We start from the raw sequence: 21,300 nt of genomic DNA, 5'->3' as shown, positions 1-21,300 counted from the left end.
ACTATTAATTAAACACTGAACTACAAACTATAGAGCAAAATTAAGCTAAAATACATAGAATGTTAATATATTTAAAATAATGTTAGAAAATAGAAAGAGATTATTATGAGACAATTTTGAAAATACAGCACTATCACGTTGCATGTCTAAAGGAAGGAGTAACAATGTAGTCAGTGATAGTTTGTCAGTATGATTGGAGTGAAATGCTAAGAAGGTTATCTTTCAAGCTGTTTTTAAAAGTGTTTATTGTCTTGCAGCCCCTAATACTTTGTGACAGGGAATTCCATTGTCGCGAGGTGAATACTGTAAAAGATAATGAATAACGAGATGTTCTATGAAGAGGTACACTTAACGCGCCACAGATAAGTGATCTGGTATTTACAATACGTCGTGGTTAGAGTATAGATAAGAGAAACGAGACGAAAGGTAATTTGGTGTTGAAGTGTGCAGAATTCGAAAGAGTAAAGACAAAGAGTGTAAAGTTCTACGTTATTTAAGTCGGAGGGACGAGAGCCTTGCGAAGGATGGTGATATGTGATCATATCGTCGGATGTTGCATACGTATCTGACGCACATATTCTGAACTCGCTGTAACTTGACTGACAGTTCAGAACTTAGGTCACTTAACAAAAAGTGACAATAATCGAAGTGCGGCATTACTAGGGTTTGTACTATGGTAAGTTTCAGTTGCTGGAGCAAGAAGTTTCTTAAGCGACTCAAACAGTGAATGGAGGTGCAATACAAACGGAGAACAAAAATAGTGTATCTGTATTTGCCACCAAAACTTAAAATATAGCACGAAAAGCAAGAATGTTTCTTTTTAGTCAACTTAAAGACGAAATGTAATTATTATTATTATTATTATTATTATTATTATTATTATTATTATTATTATTATTATTATTATTATTACTATGAATCACATTTCCACACAATATTACTAGGAATGTTTGTCTTTAATTTTCATACCACAATGTGAATATTTCAGCATGAAGAAAATTACAGCGGAAAGAATTGCGCAACCCCACCTACTTTCTGACTTCATTCTCAGCCTTACCAAGTGGGGTAAACTTCAAGACAAAAGCCTCAAAGTTATACATGGCTTTACAAAAAAGGTAAGTCTTTTTTAGGTTTATAACAACATCAAGCATCCTATGAAGTACATGTTTGAGGAATGTACTTTCATTTAATGTGAAATTATTAATAACCGTTGGCACATAGATATGAAAATGTTCAGTCTCACAAACAGTGATCAGCAATATAAATCCAAATTTTGATCAAAATTTTTAAGACACCCGAAGTTATGGCTATACTCCTCACGACGACATAAACTCACACTTATTGGTTCCTCGAGACATTTTAGTTAATGTTCACACAGTCAGTTTGTTCCCTTTGCTCATATATAAAGCTTTTCTTTCTTTTCCTATGACAAAAGACAACTCCAATAAATTCTATCTGCAATGAAAAGAATTCCAACCAACGCGATACTTCTTCAGGATGATTTCCTAGCCAAGAGTTTAAAGCACTGCTAATCAAGCAAACAAACATTAAATATCACTCTGTATAAATTCGATTTTCGTCTTAAATTTAGTCTTTTTTCATTCCATGTATTACAAGTGACGTTGGAAGAAGAGCAGTTTGATTTCAGAAAGTACAAAGCTAAGAGAGATGAATTGGACTGGTGCGGACAATCAACCAAAGATATCTACAGAGAATAAAGAAGTGTATGTAGTATTTGTGACCCTGAACAGGACATCTGACAGAGTGGAATGGAAGAAACTTATGGAGATCCTGAAGAAAATTGAAGATGATTGGAAAGAGTAGACTGTTCAATAATCTTTACATCAACAATGTGAGGACAGGAGAAGAAATGTTGAAGGAAGTGAAATAGTGAGAGGAGTACGACAAGAATTCCCTTAATTACCTATCCTTTTAAACACCTACTTGCAGAATTTAATGAAAAACTGTTTCCAGGACATGAGGGAGATGATAGTAGTAGGAAGAAGAATAAATTCTATAAGATTTTCTTATGATATGGTGTTGTTATCAGAAAAGGAGACGATATTAAGGGATAAGTTACCATGACAGCTGTGAACAGTATGGGATGAAGATGAATGCACACAAGACGAAGACCATGGCTAAAGAACCGAATTTTGGTTGTGGGGTTACCTTAAAGAACGAGTTTTCCTGACACGTCCAACAACCCTATTGCACCTGAAAGACGCCATCTCGCAAGAAATTGCCAATATTCCAAGACATAATCTTGAAAATGTTCTGCATGATGTCGCAGACATAATGCTTTACGTTGAACAAGAGAACGGCGGACATTTTCCAATGTTTTGTAAACCCCGTTGTTTGCCCAACACTGTGATGGTTTTTTTTTTTTTTTTTTTTTTTTCCTAACTCAAATATTATAATATTTATAGCGGTTTAATGTTTGAACTGACTTCTGAAATTCCCTCTATATTATATTGATATTTGTAGTGGAATGCAACTGTTTTAATGAAAAATAAACTGAATCAACAAAGCATTCTTGACTAGTAAACGTCCATACAGTTCAATGTTGATTGTAAAGTTGGCACAAGTGGTAACAAGAGAAGAGCTGATCATAACACACTACTGTCAAATAGCGGAATATTTTTAATGTTGAGAAAGCAAAATAATACATTTTTAAGACGTTTAGCATTTTAATTAGTCAATTAATATTTTATTGTATTAGAGTACTTTATTTTTTCTAATCTTTATATACTTTCTTCTAATCATGTAATAGGCAATTAAATCCTACTTTGGAGAAATGAAAACCTCTAGTGAGATTACTGTAGATAAAATTTGCAAGTAATTCCGAAATATAAGTGATAAGTTGAAATACATAATGAAACATTAAGAACTCTTCTGAAAACAAACTATTTATCCGCAAAAAGAATAAACATTTAAATACTAAATACGCTAAAAGTCATTCAACACATAGTTGCTTCAGAGTGGCACTGCTATGTAACTCAATACTCCAACGTTAGGACGGCTCAAATACATATTTAGTGAAAACAACTGTAACATAATTTTGTCATTTGAAGCTAGCAGTATAGTGCTGTTGGATTTATTAGTGGCTGGGATCTGCTACCGATCGCCAGAATGGGTGTTTAAATTCACGTTTAAATGCTTCAAATAAAAAAAAAAATCTTGCTAAATGTTACGATGCTGAGAAACGCCACTCACTGGCGACGTGTGGAATGGCAGTAGCCTAATTGTTAAACGAAAATTACCCTATATAATTTTTGTTCCAGGTAATAAAAGATCGCAAGGAGCAGCGTGAGAAAACTACCCAGAAGCAAGTAACAGAAGATGAAATATTATTCGGTATGAAAAAGTCGTATCTACTATGTAGTCTAACCTCTGATTTTCACAGAAAAAACGGACTGCTCTTTCGCAATAAGATTAATTTTTCGTATAGAAATTATCTAAACGAATACCACTCGCGATGATAATTTTTGTGATAATTCCATTTTCCGTTAAATTCATATTTCTTGTTAAGTTATGTGATATTAAGTCAGTCTTTGATCTCGAAATAAAAGTCATGTCAAGAAACATTCAGTAAGGTAATTTAAGTTATCAAAAAACTATCAGCACTAATGATATTACTGTTGAAAGGAACAAGATTTTCTGATAAATATAACTGTATATTGACACGTGATCTTATGGCTGCCTGTAAGGTAAATTTTCTTCTTCTTTCACAAAAACCGACAGCTTTCCTTATAGCACTCTACCACTCCTCATAGGATGAAATGCTACTAATTTATAATTTGTGTTCCATAAAATTCATAGTTCATAATAATAGTACTGTAGTAGTGTTGGGCTGATTTATTTCTTCTATTGTATATTGTTTTTTTCAGGATACAAGAGACGTGTAGCTCTTTTGGACATGTTGCTGGAAGCATCTGAAAATGGAGTAGAAATAACAGATGAAGAGATACAACAAGAAGTTGATACTTTTATGTTCGCGGTGAGTGAAACAAAATATGTTTATGAAATAAGTAGGAGCTTTCTGATGATTTATTACTAGAGAAATGTGAAAACACATCTCAACAACAGAGTTTTGCTGTGAGTTATTTTAATTATCTTGGACATATTTTTTTTTTTCTCATGCAAAATATAGCTCCTATAAAAAGCACTGGAATGGTGCTAGACACTAGTGAAGTGCTTTGTGCGAAGTGTAGCATTGTATGGGGTAGAAACAAGGACATTACGACGAAGTGAAGAGAAGCGAAAAGAAGCTTTTGAAGTGTGGAATTAGAAGGAGAAGTTATCCTGACAACAGAACAGGAGGTGCAAAACACTATAACAAAATTGAAAGGAAGAAAAGCACCAGGACTTGATGAAATAAGCAATGAATTTATAAAATCTGAAGGCAGAATACTAACAGTAGAAATTACTAAATTGTTTAATCTAATTATGAAGGAACTGGTAATTCCTAATGAATGGAAAACTAGTATTACAGTCCCGATATTTAAAAAAGGTAATAAACATGACTCAGAAAATTACAGAGGAATCACCTCATTGTCATCTGTACAAAAGTTGTTCTGTAAGATTTTCTATAAAAGACTTCAAACACATATTGAAATAAGGGAGGAACAACAAGGATTTAGAAAGGATAGAAGCACAACAAATGCTATTTTTATATTAAGACAGTCGAAAAAGCGATTGAATTTAGAAATCCAATGTATTTATACTTTGTTGAATTTACAAAAGCATTCGATCGGGTCCGACTCAAAGATGTAATTAACATTTTAAGAGATAACAATGTTCCAAGAGAATTGTTAAAATTAATTCAGGAATTGAACTTGAGTACAAAACCAAAAATACGTATAAATAATAAATTAACAGATGAAATAAAATGTTCTACAGGTATTAGACAAGGAGACTCGCCTAGTTCCTTTTTATTCAACTTAGAATTAGAAATAGAACTAGAATTAGAAAAGCCCATTACATCCTTAGCAGGCAAGGGCCTCCTACATCGGTAGGGCAGCTCTACTTTTGCTCAGGGGGTGAGCTAGTCCCTATGGGTCTTACTCAAAGTTGAGTCTCTTCACTTCACTGTTTTGTGTTCTACTGTTACTTATTCTAAATACAAAATTGTCTTTCCACTTTTCTCTGTCTCTCGCAATACGCGTCCACTGCGGTCCTATCACGTCAACGAAGTCCTGTGCCCATCTCCTTTAATCAATTTGGTGATGGATAAATTAATATCAAGTGTAAAACATTTAACTGGATGTTCATTGGGAAATAAACATCTGAACATACTATGCTATGCAGATGATGCTGTTTTGATGGTCAACACTGAAGATGGTCTTCAAAGGTTACTCCACCGATTTGTAATAACTGCAGACAAATATAATATGGCAGTATCAAGTCCGAAAGCGAAATGCATGTGCATATCTAAATATCCAATAAGATGCAAATTGGAAATTAATGGTAAAATTATAGAACACGTCATGGGTTTCAAATATTTTGGGGTTAATATAACAAGTCTTCGAGATGTAATAAATGAAGTAAGAGATCAAGTCTCAAAAGCCTCCAGACTGTCGGTTGCCTAAGGGATGTAATATGGAAGAATAAATATCTCAATATTGAAAATAAAATGAAAATCTTTAAAACCACAATAAGACCAGTGATGACGTATAGTATAGAAACCCATGCAGAGACAAAAAAAGACTGAACAACTCATGTGTACAGCAGAAATAAATACTCTTCGAGCCATAGTTGGTAAAACTAGACTTGATAGAGTAAGAAATGAAGATGTGAGACAACAGTGCAATATAATGGACGTTAAAAAGTTCATAAATATGAGAAAGAAAGAATGGAATGCGCACATAGACAGAGTTGATAACTCAAGACATTAAAATAGCTCGAGATATGATTCCCAGTTGCAAAAGAGATGTGGGCCGACCGAAAAAACGGTGGAAGGAAGGACTGATGTCATCTTCCACTGAATCGTATCCTGTGTGAAGACAAACAGGCCATGTGCCTGTACAAAACAAGAAGGAGAAGAAGTGTGGATATGGAAAAGGATGGAACGTATGAAATGGACAGAGAGAGTAAGAAACGAAGCTGTGTTGAAAATAGTGAATGAAGAAAGAATGATGCTGAAACTGATCAGGAAGAGGAAAAGGAATTGGCTGGATCACTGATTGAGAAGAAACTGCCTACTGAAGAATGCACTGGAAGGAATTGTGAACCGGAGAAAACTTCGGGGAAGAAGAAGAAATCAGATGATAGACGACATTAAGATATATGGATCATATGCGGAGACAAAGAGGAAGGCAGAAAATAGGAAATACTGAAGAATGCTGAGTTTTGCGGTGAAAGACCTGCCCTTGGGCAGAACACTATGAATGAATGAATGAATGAATGAATGAATGAATGAATGAATGAATGAATGAATGAATGAATGAATGAATGAATGAATGAATGAATGAATGAATGGCCCTAGAAGTTGATTTAAGGTTATCTCAGAGTTTCTAACAATGAAAAATTAGGAATCTGGCATGATTTTCCTGTGTGTATTTTCCAATCAACAGGGTGGGTAAAAAGTAAGTGCCTATTGAAAATTACTAACGACAGTTGGAAGAAGTATAATTTGGCTTCAAGAAGGGATGCAATTGGACTTCTACGAACAATCGGCGAAAGATACTTAGAGAAGAATAAAGAAGTGCATTTCTATTTGTGGACTTATGAAACGAGTTTGACAGAGTGGACTGGAATAAACTGAAGGGAATTCTAAGGAAAATTGGTGTGGATAGGAAAAAGAGGAGACTGATCAGTAATCTTTATATAAAACAACGAGTCAAATTCAGAATAGGAGAAGAAATGTCAGAAGGAAGCGAATTAGGGAGAGGCGTAAGTCAAGGATGATCTTTATCATCTACCCTGTTCAACATCTTCTTGGAGAATTTAGTGAAGAACTGTTTTCAGAACATGAGAGGAGTGATAGTAGGAGGAAAAAGAATAAAGTGCATAAGATTTTCTGATGATATGGCGTTGTTAGCTGTAGAGAAGACGATATTAAGGGATATGCTACTGGAGCTAAATGACAGCTCTGAGCAGTATGAGATGAAGATACATGCAAACAAGACGAAGACCATGGCCAGAGAAATAAAAGTAAAGAAGGTAAACTTGCGAATTATAACTGATAGAGTATAGCAAGTGGACAGTGTTACATACTTGGGGCGTACTATAAACAGTAATATGAGCTGCTGCCATGAAGTCAAAAGGAGATAGCAATGACAAAGGAAGCTTTTAATAGAAAAAGGACTTCTGGAGAAAGAACTAAGGAATAGACTAGTGAAGAGCATTGTGCGGGGTGTGGTATTGTATGGGTCATAAACATGGACATTACGACGAAGTAAAGAGAAGCGACTAGAAGCACTTGAAATGTGGATTATGGAGAAGAATGAAGCCTTTTCAGCAGGACAACAAATTTTTTGTTTTCTCTCGTCTCTTAAACAGTTAATTTACAGACCAATCCTTAATGGAACTGTTTTATTGCTCTTCGTTTTTATAAAATAATTTAATCTAAGTTCAGATCACATAATTTTAATATAGGCCTATCTGATGATGCCCCACAAGGCGAAAACGTTTATATACCTTATATTCATGTAGCAAATAAACATTTGCAGATAGGTGTGCCTTTGATTGAAATTTATAGCATTATTTTATTACATTACTAGACACATCTGAAATATAAAATGAATTGCAAATTCTTCGTTTTTACTTCTCATACCTACATTTTTGACCATCACTTTTGAAACACCATGTGTATATATGCAGCTAATTTGTATTTTTCTCCAATATAAGAAAAGGAATGGAAGGTTATTTGTAATGACGGTTCTTTTATTTTGAAAATATTCGAGCTGCTATAAGTTTTATAAATTTTTATATTTAAATTTGTTTAACATCTTAATGATATATAAAAAATCATGTATATGTTCATATTTAAGGAGTTTATTTTAAATTTCGTAAATTAATAATATTTTTTTTTTTTACTTGGTCATTTAACGACGCAGTGTAAATTACAAGGTTACTTAGCGTCGAACGGATTGGTAATAGCGAGATGGTATTTGGCAACATGAATCCGAGGATTTGCCATAGATTACCTGATATTTGCCTTACGGTTGGGGAAAATCTCGGAAAAAACCCAACCAGGTAAACAGCCCAAGAGGGTCTCGAACCCGCGCCCGAACGCAACTCCAGATCGACAGGCCTTAGCCGACAGAGGTACGCCGGTGGCTAATTAATAATAATAATATTATTATTATTACTATTATTATTATTATTATTATTATTATTATTATTATTATTATTAATAATAAGGGAATTTATAGTCAAATCTCTGTTTTTAAATAACAATACGATGTTCTTCTTCTCAGGGCCATGACACAGTATCGGCTGCAGTTAGCTCCTCGCTCTACATGTTGGGCCTGCATCCAGAAATACAGGTAAGATTAAGTTATCGTGAAGGTTGTGTGTACATTTCAATTTTAAAAGACTCCCAACGCTATTCAAGAAATTGAGATTAGTACATGAATGTAACGAAGTAATTTATTGTTCAAACTTACCAACCAGTTTGTTGCATCCATTTTTCGAAATTTCAGTTTCTGAAGGTGTAGTTTCATTAGAAGATAATTTGTAAAGTTCATTTCCCCGAATCTATTCCTTAGAATTTACTTTTCTCGAATTTCGATCTATATAAAACGAAAATTATAAACGAGAGGCAACAATTGAAGTTTGCAGTGCTATGTGCTTAGTAGTGTGTGTGCGCGTGCTTGCGTGTGTGTATTTATTGCCATTACCCTTACTTGCTTTAATAATAACAATAACAATAATAATAATAATGATAATAATAATAATAATAATAATAATAATAATAATAATAATAATAATAATGAGAAAAATGCGCTGGAGTTGAGCATTAATGTCCAAGTTTAGTTTTTGCCATAGTCTGTTATTGATTTAACTCTCTTCGCACACGTTATGATATGGTATTTCCTACATCTTTGCCCTCACAGCGCACATTTGCAGTCTTCGGTCGTTTCATGGAACTTGTTCACACACATTTTATGATGAAACCCGTGTATTGCGAGTGTTGTCATGTGTCTCTGGCTCCTACACTCCCTGGACCAGCTGTCGTCTAGCGTGGCTGATGTGGTGTAGAACTCTTGGTCTATCTCCTTTTTCTTCCGGTCACTTATGCTTACCAGTTCCTGGTAGGGTCCTGTGGATGGTAGCCAGTGCTGCGATCTGCTATCATCTACGAAATATGTCTCTCTCATGAGCTCATATAGAAGGCGGGATGGCGCTGCTTTTCCGACTCCTAGTATCCTTTTCATAAACATAGTCTTGACTTTTTCTATTCTCATCATATCACCCATCTTGAGTTTTTCCCAAATAATCTCTATTCCGTACGTTATAACTGGCGCCACTACCGATTTGTATAGTGTCATCGCTGTGCTTGTAGACAGGTTGGTTATGTTCGGAATGTTGTATGAGGCTACGATGGCTGCTGCTGCTCTTTCCTGGACGTGCATTCCGAAAGATGTTGCTGTTGTCTGTAATGTAATTCCCAGGTATTTATATTTCCCTACAACTTGTAGCGGCTCGTCAAATAAAGTCCAGGTCGTTTTCCTCTGCCCAGTTCTCAGTTTTTGTAGCGCCTTCTGCACGTCCTCTTTTACTGCCGACCCTATCACCATGTCGTCTGCGTATAGAATCATTTCTGCTTGTGAGTCTTCCCCTATTATGTTTGTCACATCTGCTGTGTAGATGTTGAACAGCGTGGGACTTACCCGGTCGTCTTGGAGAATTCCATTCTTCTGTATGATTTTCTCGGAGATTTCAACGCTGTTGTTTATTTCAATTACATTTCGCTGTAGACAGGATTTAATTGCTCTTACTAGCGGGTCTTCCCGATCATACCTTTCAGTTTCTCGATCAGTTTAGTGAGTCGAACGATTTTTTTAAATCAACAAAGACTGTGTAGTATTTTCCTCCTTGGTGTCTCATAGTTAACGTTATTCTTTCTTTCACACCTAGACGAAACTATTATGACCGAGTGACTTTGGCTCTGAAAGTTCATCCATCTGAATTATAATACGATTCGTATTTGTGGAGGTTGCGAACAAAACCTGTCATTTCCAATTTTTTTTTTTCAGCAAGTAGAAAAAACTGTATCGGGCCTTCACTTCATTCCAAAGTGAACGACAATTTTATATGTAGTGCATATTACATACATCAATAATCATGATTTTAGTAATTTCTGTGCATTTTATAGACAAAAATTTAAAAAAATGTTCGGTTTTATCTGGAAATATAAAGGAAATGTCCACTTTTGTTCGAAGAGAGCTATTTGACATTCATAACTGTAAAACATACACATCTCCCTAGATATCCTTCACATTCATTCTACTCTAACACGGAGAAATGAATATATTATAACACGTTTACAATACATTGTAATCAGCAATAAGATATTATCATACTTGCACATAGAAGTGGAAATGACCAGTGTTTAATGAACTTCTAATTTCAACACATACAGAATGTTAGATATGTTCGTTTTTCGACACAAACACGCCAATGCAAATATTGACATTACTATGATATAAAATTATCCGGTTTCGATTGAAAACACTGATTTTACCTTGCTGTTTGTCTTGTAAATGACAGTAGGAATAAAAACAGTAATATATTCAGGGAGTCCACGCCTGAGGAGTAACGGTTAGCACGTGTAGCCGCGAAACCAGGTGGCCCGGGTTCGATTCCCGGTCGGGACAAGTTACCCGGTTGAGGTTTTTTCCGGGGTTTTCCCTCAACCCAATATGAGCAAATGCTGGATAACTTACGGTGTTGGATCCCGGACTCGTTTCACCGGCATTATCACCTTCATCTCATTCAGACGCTAAATAATCAAAGCTGTTGATAAAGCGTCGTAAAATAACCCACTAAAATAAAAAATTCAGAGTGATACCTCTCTAAACATAGTGAAACTGTAAAAAACTCAATTTTTCTTTTCGATGGAAATTACCGATTTTGTTCGCAACCTCCACATTTATTTCCAATAATGATGAACAATGAATTTTACTTCCCTTTCTTTCCACTCAGCCTTTATTCTGCTTACTTTCCTTTTTATTTATTTATGTATTTATTTATTCATTTATTTAATTACCTATCTATTCATCCATCCCATCCATCCATCCATCCATCCATCTAATTATTTATTTATAGGAAAGATCTGCAATGTGACCCCACATTTCGGATTGTCTCAAAATATTCTTCATCATGATGAATACACTTCTGTATATGCTGGAAACAGCCACTGACCCAAGTTTGTCACAGCTTTTCTGACAGTTCAACTCGCCTTTCATCCCAAGATGCTTCTCTTCTTTCTTTCCCTATCATCGTCCCTCTATTTTGCCTTCTTCTTTAAATATCGACTTTTCCTATCCTACCTTGCCTTTCTCAATGTCTTACTTCTTTAGCTGTTATTCCCTCTTCAATTCTTCAGTCTTTTCTTATCCCTCTCCCTACCCATCGTTTCTTTTTTCTCTCGCTTTATATTAACTTTCTTCTTTTCGTTACATATACCCCTTTTTCCCTTTTCTAACATTCATCCCATTCAATTTTTCCACCTTTACTTCAAACTCTCCCTCATAAGATTTCCACCTTGTTTTCCCTAGCTCTTCTTCCCATTCTTGTCTCTCTCTACTTTCCTCTCCTTTCTTTAAGTTACTTTCGTTTCTCTTCGATCCTTTTCATTTTTATATTCCTGCTCATTTTACTGTTTCTTTAATTTATAATTAAAATATATAATTTCTTCGCCCAGTCTCGGTCTCTCAATTCTTTCTCAATCACAATTTCTTTTTTCAAATGCTATTCTGGATTTTGTAAAATTCTGTAAGTAACTTTTGAACAGACTACACTTTCACCTACGAAATGTTTTGTCGGATGAGTCAGTTCTTATACGGGCAAATGCTATTGAGAACTTCATTTTTCGCAGGATAAAGTATACGAGGAACTGAAAGAAATTTTCCAGGACTCTGACCGTTCTCCGAATATGAAGGATTTGCAGGACATGAAATACTTGCAGATGGTCATCAAAGAAGCATTCAGGATATTACCAAGTGTCCCGTCGATCGGAAGACAGACTTCTCGAGATATGCAATTAGGTAATATTTTTAACATTATTAATTTGTTTAAATTACAAGTAGTAATAGTACAAGTAGCAATAGCAGTAAGGACAAAGATCCAAAGTTCATAGTCCTAAATAGCTACCGGCGTTGCTCAGTCGGTTAAGGCGCTTGCCGCCAGTCTTAAGTTGCGCTCGGGCGCGAGTTCGATCCCCGTTTGGGTTGATTACATGGTGGGTTTTTCGCCGAGCTTTTCCCTAACCATAAGGTGAATACCAGGTAATCTATGGCGAATCCTCGGCCTCATCTCGCCAAATACAATCTCGTTATCACCAAAACTCATCGACGCTAAATAACCTAGTAATTGATACAGCGTCGTTAAAATAACCAACTAAAAAAACTAATCCAAAATTTATCCAACAGTTCTAGCCTAATACATACATTTCTGAAGTGAGTTTTTTAAGAAAATCCCCCAGAAATGTATGTATGACATTGAGAAAGTTATTAAAAATACAACTAAGGGGTTTCAGCAGTAGCAATTAGATAAGCCAGACAACATGCTATATTGCGGCAAGAACTGCAAAGATCTTGGACGTTTTCAAAACTTCGTGGAAAGGCTACGCCTAACATTTAAATGCCTGCGATAGTTGTTTACGTATTCATAATGCGTATCTAGCCATCCATCCATTTATTTATTTAGTTATTTATTTCTTCACTCATTTATTTATTTATATACTTACATATTTACTTACTTATTTACATATTTATTTACATACTTACTTATTTACTTACTTACTTTTTTATTTACTTACTTATTTACGTACTCACTAATTTGCTCACTTACTAATTTACTTACAAATTTATTTATTTAATTGTTTATTTACTTATTTACTTACTTATTTACTTATTCACTCACTTTATTTATTTAATTATTTACTTATTCACTCACTCACTCATTTATTTACTTATTTATTATTTATTTATTTAGTTGTTCGTTCGTTCATTTATTTATTTATTTATATATTTATTTATCTATTCATTTATCCACATATATATTTATTTATTTATTCATTCATTCATCCATTTATTTTGTAATTTTCCGAGTTAAATAGTGAAAAACAATTTTAATCCGTCTGTCCATCCGTCCATCCATCCATCCATCCATCCATCCATCCATCCATCCATCCATCCATCCATCCATCCATCCATCCATCCATCCATCCATCCATCCATCCATCCATCCATCCATCCATCTATCTATCTATCTATCTATCTATCTATCTATCTATCTATCTATCTATCTATCTATCTATCTATCTATCTATCTATCTATCTATCTATCTATCGGATATATTTTCTAAATTATATTTAAAATGCATAATTAGCAGAACAGTTTCCATCCATCCATCTATCTATATCGGATATATTTTCTAAATTATATTTAAGATGCATAATTAACTGAATAGTTTCCATCCATCCATCTATCTATATCGGATATATTTTCTAAATTATATTTAAAATGCATAATTAGCAGAACAGTTACTCCTCTTATTAAACCATCCGCAATGTTTAAAGAACGAGAGTTTCTCTACCACATTAAGCAACACAAATTGTATTAGGCCTACTAACTGTTTCTGCGAGACTATCTTGATAGTGTTCAATATTTAAATTTATATAAACAAGTATGATCCATTACAATTACATAGGCCCTACGATTCAATACTTACGCAGTTTTTTTTTTCCTTATTTGTGGATGGACACAACATTGATAGATATGATTATAGCTATATTTGAGTCACTAACTTAATAAATGTATCTTCTGCTTCTAGCATATAATATACTGGGTTGGGTAATTTACAATAACTTTTGAAACAAGCCCAAACATATATGTGTATATATATATATATATATATATATATATATATATATATATATATATATACAGGGTGAGGCATAGGAACCAAGTGTTTTTAAAATAATCATAAAACACTTAGTTTTTGTTTTCAACACATTTTATTCCTAGAACAACGTTTATGAGAACATACCATTTTAATTATGAGCGGAAAATTACATCTGGCATGTGATGTCTGTCTGTGTTGACGCATTGTTTAAGGCCCTGACGAAAATTCACCTCTATTCTTTCCAGGGGATCTCTGTTGATTTGGGTGATGTGTTGACGTACTCTGCCCCTTAATTCATCTAATATTCGGGGCTTATCCTCGTAAACACGTGCCTTTAGGTACTCACATAGAAAAAAATCACGTGGACAGGTCAGGGAACCCAGGGAGCCATGGAACATCACCAAATCTCGAAATGAGACGATTGGAAAACAGGAGGCAAAGAACTGCCATTGACGCTCTGGAGATATGCGCCGTGGCCCCATCTTGCTGAAACCACCAATCTTGTATGGGTGTATATGTAAATCGCCATGCAAAATCCGTCTTGCCGTACGATTGCTGATTCCAAGAGCAGTTGAATGTCTTCGAGCAGAGCGACCTGGGCTGCGCAGTATCGCTTGTCTGATTGAAAATTTTCTGGAGTACGCACTCTATGTTGGGGGCCGGGCGATTTATTCTTCAGTATTGAGCCTTTTTTTTTTTTTAGAGTTTTTAAACCCAACATAAGATTGTGTCACGCACGGGAACATAATCATTGCAATTAATATTGAATCTGTAGCAAACCTCACGCCGTATCGAGGTCACCGACTCGCCATTTCTAACAAAACAATCATACGCAAACTTGCGTCCACTGCTCCATGATGCCGACTGCAGGTGAAATGCTATGAGCCACGGAATGGACTGTCACATGCCGCACGTCTCTCCCTTTCATAATGACCGAGTACAAGCCATTTAAAAAACACTTGGTTCCCATGCCCCACCCTGTATTACAGGAAGTGATAAATTATTTACTTCTTTGCAGTTTTTTAAATAAAACAGACGGTTTCCTTACAAATTAAATAAACAGATTAACACTTATAGTTATATCGTGCCATGACGAAGTCAGGCAAATCTGCTGGTGTGACCAAGGGACGTAATGCTGGTACTCAGACCTAGTTTGGGCGTGTATTCGTAGGTTAGCCGGCGATACGCTATTGCCAAATTACGCAGACTTTCAGCCAATTTTATAATTAATCATAGTGCAGAAGAGTATACTTTTTATTGTATTTTGTTACCATCCTACAATCTGCACAATTAAATCACTTCCAACCTGCACATATATTATCACTATAATTATTGAAGTTATGACTACAACATTCAAATATAATTCATACCATATTATAAATCTGTAGTGAAAATTTTGTTAAATTAGAGGTTTTTAAATTTAAATATTTCCTCACTTCTTGTTCTATTCACTTTCCAACAATACGTAATATAACATTTTGCATAAGGCTCCACGATTTTAAATTTTTGTAAGAGAAAGCAAATATTTCTTAGTGTTTCAAGAAATTTTCATTTTCTTCCCTCGTTGTTTGTTTTATAAGTTGTCTCAAATTGAAACAAATATTAGAAAGGTCCAAACATTTATTTACAACGCTCTTTCAAACACACAATCAAATATAATGATATAATGGTTATTTTGAATCAATGGAATTCATTATAACTCTCTAAATAACGACCCCTATATAAAAATGACTAATTATTTAAGCCTGAATACCAATAATAAATTAGTTTCATTTTTGAAATCACAAAAAGTGCGTTTAATTAAATTCTTCGACTTTTCAATTGTAGCCCAGATATTTTTGAAAATGCATCTTATGATAATAAGTAGAAAGCCTAGATTTTCTTAAATTTTGGAATTATTATAGACTAGAAATTATATTATGGGGCATCACTGCATCTTAAATTATCACATTTATTTCACGGAATCCTTAGTATTCCACCGCATATCCCTCCTTAAGAAAGCATTTCCAAATAGTTGCACATTTTTATGTCAGAGGCACATAAATAGCTTCAAGGCACTTATTCTTAAAACACTTACGTCAAATTCATTAATTTGAACAAATGCATTTCTAATTAAATCACTATTTACTTAATATGTAACGCCAGCGTATGTTTTGTTTGTTACAGGACCCTACACGATCCCAGCCGGCGTTTCCATAATTATACCAACTTACATTTTGCATTTAGATCCTGATATTTTTCCTAATCCCAGAAAATTTAACCCTGATAATTTTCTTCCCGACAGAGTTGTCAACAGGCATCCTTATGCATATATTCCGTTCAGTGCTGGTCCCCGAAACTGCGTAGGCCAAAAGTTCGCCATGCTGGAAGTCAAAGCGGTGCTGTCAAGTATTCTACGACATTATGAAATACGTTCTGTTGACAAAATGGAAGACTTAGTTCTTATGTTTGAGATTGTACTGAATTCAAAACATGGATTCAGAATATCCTTAACTGAAAGAAAACACAAAGAAGACTGCAAGAACAACGTGTCGTAGAAGTTGGTACACAAAACGTTAAGGAAGTGGTATGTAGTCCATTGGGTAAAAAGGAAATCTTGGCCTTTCAACACAACTTCTTTCTCTGCTAGCCCTGAAAGGATGTATATCACGAAGCTATGTATATTATTCTTCTCTACCAGTATTTGCATATATGTGCGAGGTTTCACAATATTGTTGACCATGTAGCTACACAATAGCAGTAACAAACACTCCCTGTAATGTGACTAACTTTCGGAGATACTGATGCCCTATTTTAGTAACATGTTGAGTATTCTTTAAAATGCCTATATTTAGGATTCTTCGATTAAATAATATGTCTCTTAAATAGTTTAGAAGTGTTCTTCTAAGAGGTAGTTTTACTTTTTCTAAATGGTAAAAATTTCTCAACTTATTGCATTTTCGTTTATTTTTTAAGTAATAGTATTGCCATATATCTAAAAGGAATACGAAAAGTAGCTATGTTGGAAAGAGTGGATGAAGAAAGAATGATGTTGAAACTGATCAGAAAGAGGAAAAGGGATTGGCTGGGTCACTGGTTGAGAATAAACTGCCTTCTGAAGGATGCACTGGAAGGAATGATGACCGGGAGAAGAATTCGGAGCAGAAGAAGAAAGAGGAAAGCAGAAAATAGGAAATATTGAAGAATGCTGATTTTTGCGGTGAACGACCTGCCCTTGGGCAGAACACTACGAATGAATATCTAAAAGGAAATTGTCATCTCCTTTTACGTATCCCTCCTCCTCAATTATATTATGATTTCAAAATAACCTTAAAAATTATTAAGTACACACTTTACCAACTTCAAGCTGAGTCCAATTTCGTTCCTAATATAAACAAAAAATTATTTGAAAATAACAAAATTTCAAAATCACGAACATTAGGACAATAATGTAACTGAATCTAAAAAAAATGCAATAAAATGAGTGCATATGAAACATAATATTAACATCACAACATTTATGCCTATAATTAGGAAAATCTATTTTAATAACACTCAACTATCTTAATCAGCATGATTTATTTCCAAATTTTGAAAATGATAATTTTCAGAATGTTAGTGGGACTGAAAGCTGTTATCATCAAAGAATCGCCTCTCTCTCCATATCGAAATGCATTTCTTCATGGCTGCTTCATGGATTCGTCGTATTTAATCTGAAAACTGCTAACAGCACATAGAGCACATAATTGCCATCATCACTAGTAGAGTCAGAAAGTACCCAAAGTTCTGGTGGCAACACCATGCTGTAGGCAACTTCTCTGCCTTGTCCGTGTGGTGTGTGGCCTACTCTCGAGGCGTATAGACTCAGTGTGCCGACCGATAAAAGGGGAAAGTAATGCTTTAAGTGTTCTTCGATATCCAGGGTCTCGTAAATTTCGAGTTTATTCCTGATGGTCGGACTGTCAGTAAGGAAACGCATATTGCAATTGTTCGACGTCTTCGTGATGCAGTTCAACGAAAAAGACCCAATTTATGGCAAGGACAGGTTTGGGTTGTTCATCATGAGTATCATGACAATACCCCAACACCAGAGTCCTGCAGACTGGCCCTCAACGCAGCACTGTCAGTCCTAATGCTTAAGCAGCCCGACCCACCCAAGACCAACACTGTTTGGCGCTGCCGCTTCGTAGCCCATCACGCTGGGTTACGCAGCCCAACTTGGCCCACCGCACTGCTCAGTGCGGTGACGTCATCCCACCAGTTGATTGCATTCTACTCCTTTCCTGCTTGCGCGCATTAGTTGTGCTTTCGCTTGGCGTGTGGCATAAGCATACAGGACACAGTGAAAAATTAAAATATTTTCCACTGCTGTCGAACACAGATTTAAAAACTGTCTATATGGTACTTCTTGAAATTTTCTACCGACTTTGTACTTTTAAACTTTCTAGCAGCGATTTTCTCCTTCACTACTTTTTATCTAGAGAGACTGTATTTTAGAAAGAATGCTTTCACGGCCGGTGTCTGTGATGAAGTTTTTCCGGGCTTCTATTACACTATCAAAGTTTTTTTCAAAGATCTTTTTATAAAATATATATTATACAATATATGACAGTGTAATGGGTTTTCTTTTGTAAAAGTTCCTTTGATAAAAGATCTTTTATTAAATGTAAGTGCAGCTTGTTATCTTTGATAAAAGATTTCTATACCTTGAAACAAATATGGCGGAACGCAAATATAACTAGATTTTTGTTACCACAAAAATTCTGATATCGCAATATGAAGGAAATGAAATGTAAATAAATAACTTTATAATATAATATTAATATTATTTGGGCGAATTCGGAAATGCATATAGAGTGTTAGTTGGGAGGCCAGAGGGAAAAAATCTTTGGGGAGGCCGAGACGTAGATGGGAGAATAATATTAAAATGAATTTGAGGAAGGTGGGATATGATGATAGAGACTGGATTAATCTTGCACAGGATAGGGACCGATGCGGGGTTATGTAGGGCGGTAATAAACCTGCGGGTTCGTTAAAAGCCATTTTTAAGTCAATAATATTTTATAATAATTTGTATAACTTTTCAAGTCCTCTCATTGTAGGTCTTTCAATAAGTTCTGATGTATACGTCTCTTATCACGTCTTGCAATCCATGGTTTAACCTCTGACCACATATTTGTATTGTGATCAGGAGTTTAACCCAAAGGCGTTTCTTTCTCAGTAACATGCATATTGTAATAGCCTAATTGAACTAATTGCAGCTAAACAAGCATTTATTCATGATGTTATAAACTTAACGTGTAAATAATAGTATAAACAAATCATAAACTTAACGCGTAAATATTGGTATCAACTAATCCACGGAAAGCGTGTTTTAAAAGATTTTATGTAGTGTAATATACCCCAAATCCTATCTTACATCAAAGATCTTTGATGAAATATTTTATCATAATATTCTTTGTCAAAGAACTTTGATAGTGTAATAGCAGCCTCACAGAGACTGTATTTCTTTGCGATGCACCATTATTTGGACTCATCTTGAAAAACAGAAATCAAAAACGAAAACGTTTGAAACAGTAGCTGATCGTTGATCGAACTGCACACACAAGCACAAACCCGCGCCAACTCAATTCATAAGTAACTGATAGCGGAAGCTTGGGCTCATGCTTTGATACAAACAAGTTCACCGCACTAAACCGCTCCACAAGCAGTCCGCCGCGACCCGTGCTGTGGTGCAGGGTGACGTCACGCGCTAGTTCCGTGCGACACTGCTTAGCCCAGTGACGTCAGCGCTATATTAGCCCGTGGACTGGGCCGATCTGCTCGACTCTGCCCAACACATCGGTCGCTCTTGGTAAGCGAATTCCACGCACAACACAAAATACCTGTCCTTCCATAGTCACCATATTCTCCAGACTTTCCTCCAGCAGATTTCGACTTATTTCCAGAGGTCAGTTCCCTAATCAAGGGACAGCGCTTTGCGTCAGCCGAAGAAGTGAAAATTCATGCGACGCGTTCTCCGCGGGAAGTGACCAAAGATGGGCTGCGGGAATGTTTCCAGAAGTGGCATGGACGCTGGCAGAAGTGTGCCACAGTCCAGAGGGCGTACTTTGAAGGTGGTGTTGTGTAATGGTTACATGTCATATGCAACAAACTTTTATACACATGTTCGGTTACTTTTTGACTCTACTAGTATAATAAGAGAGTGCATAGCTGCGCAGAAGGCTGTGGAATGGGTATCAACATCGAAACGCGGACGAGTAACGTGACCTTGAGACCAATGCAGCCGATTTCTATTGACATAGGCGCGTAAAAATTTTTTCAAAGGAAACACTGTGATATTTTTTAGATCTAGCACAATAAGTAGAAGTATTACATTGTTCCTATTGTAAAATTAAATCACACTGATTGTCTAAAATCCCGCTATTCGTCCATTCTCTTAATACCTTGTTAAATCTAAAATATTTTTTGTTATCTTACTTAGTATTTATTGTAACACGACGAGACTTCTACATAATTACGTAATTTTTTATTTGTAACATACAGCAAGGCAATGTTTATAACTTCACTTTCCCTTCCCATCTTGCACTAACTAAGAATAAATATTTACCCAACTTTTCAGATTACTTTCAAGTGTATATTTCCATACCATTTCTTTATACTATTCTATTGTTTCGTTTCAGAATTCTCTATTCAATAAATAATAAATGATTTTCTGAAAATTTGACCGCCCTTTACATTTAATTTTATATTTATATGGACTTTTATAAACTGTAAAATTTGGCACTGTATGTCACGTTATTCAGTTGGTACTGATAAGTTCGCTGTGAGCATCATTGTAGAAAAGGATTTATCAACATCTTGAATAAATTATGAACAAAATATTATACGAGTCTGAGATTACCGGCCTGAGGAGAATGCAGGACGACTGTATCAAGTCTTACTCACTCCACATCTACTTGAAACCACGTCCCTGTTAACCAACTTCCGAACTGATAACAGACTTCAAGCTGCAAGCCACATTACAAATAATTGATGTCATAATTAGGGACCGGATTTTTATGTAATTACATATTATATTCCTTTCAACCTAACCGTATATAAATAACAAAACTTTGCGAATCTTGTAATTACCATTAATATATTAAAATTTGATACTACATATTTTTACATATTTACCCCACATTACATATTATGGTTTGATATTACATAAATCTACATATATAGGTGTTTTATTGATTTTT

General features: G+C 35.1%; 1 protein-coding gene across 5 annotated transcripts in view; it reads left to right on the top strand.

Annotated features, from left to right (window-relative positions):
• LOC138698282 (cytochrome P450 4C1-like) overlaps window positions 1-20,938 on the top strand; it is an 82,634-nt gene extending 61,696 nt beyond the window's left edge. For 4 of the 5 annotated variants that reach the window (XM_069824070.1, XM_069824069.1, XM_069824072.1 and 1 more), the window contains 6 exons: window positions 989-1,115; window positions 3,282-3,354; window positions 3,888-3,997; window positions 8,421-8,489; window positions 12,047-12,215; window positions 16,244-20,938. In XM_069824070.1, coding sequence (XP_069680171.1) covers window positions 989-1,115; window positions 3,282-3,354; window positions 3,888-3,997; window positions 8,421-8,489; window positions 12,047-12,215; window positions 16,244-16,614 — 919 coding nt within the window. In that variant the 3' untranslated portion in view covers window positions 16,615-20,938. The remainder of the gene's footprint in view (window positions 1-988; window positions 1,116-3,281; window positions 3,355-3,887; window positions 3,998-8,420; window positions 8,490-12,046; window positions 12,216-16,243) is intronic. The other variant, XM_069824073.1, reaches the window with a different exon arrangement.
• The last annotated feature ends 362 nt before the right edge of the window (window positions 20,939-21,300 follow it).

This window comes from Periplaneta americana, chromosome 4 (assembly GCF_040183065.1).
Source record: "Periplaneta americana isolate PAMFEO1 chromosome 4, P.americana_PAMFEO1_priV1, whole genome shotgun sequence".
Classification (NCBI taxonomy): Eukaryota; Metazoa; Arthropoda; class Insecta; order Blattodea; family Blattidae; genus Periplaneta; species Periplaneta americana.
The sequence above is the reverse complement of the archived record's forward strand: the minus strand, read 5'-3'. Positions and strand labels throughout refer to the sequence as shown.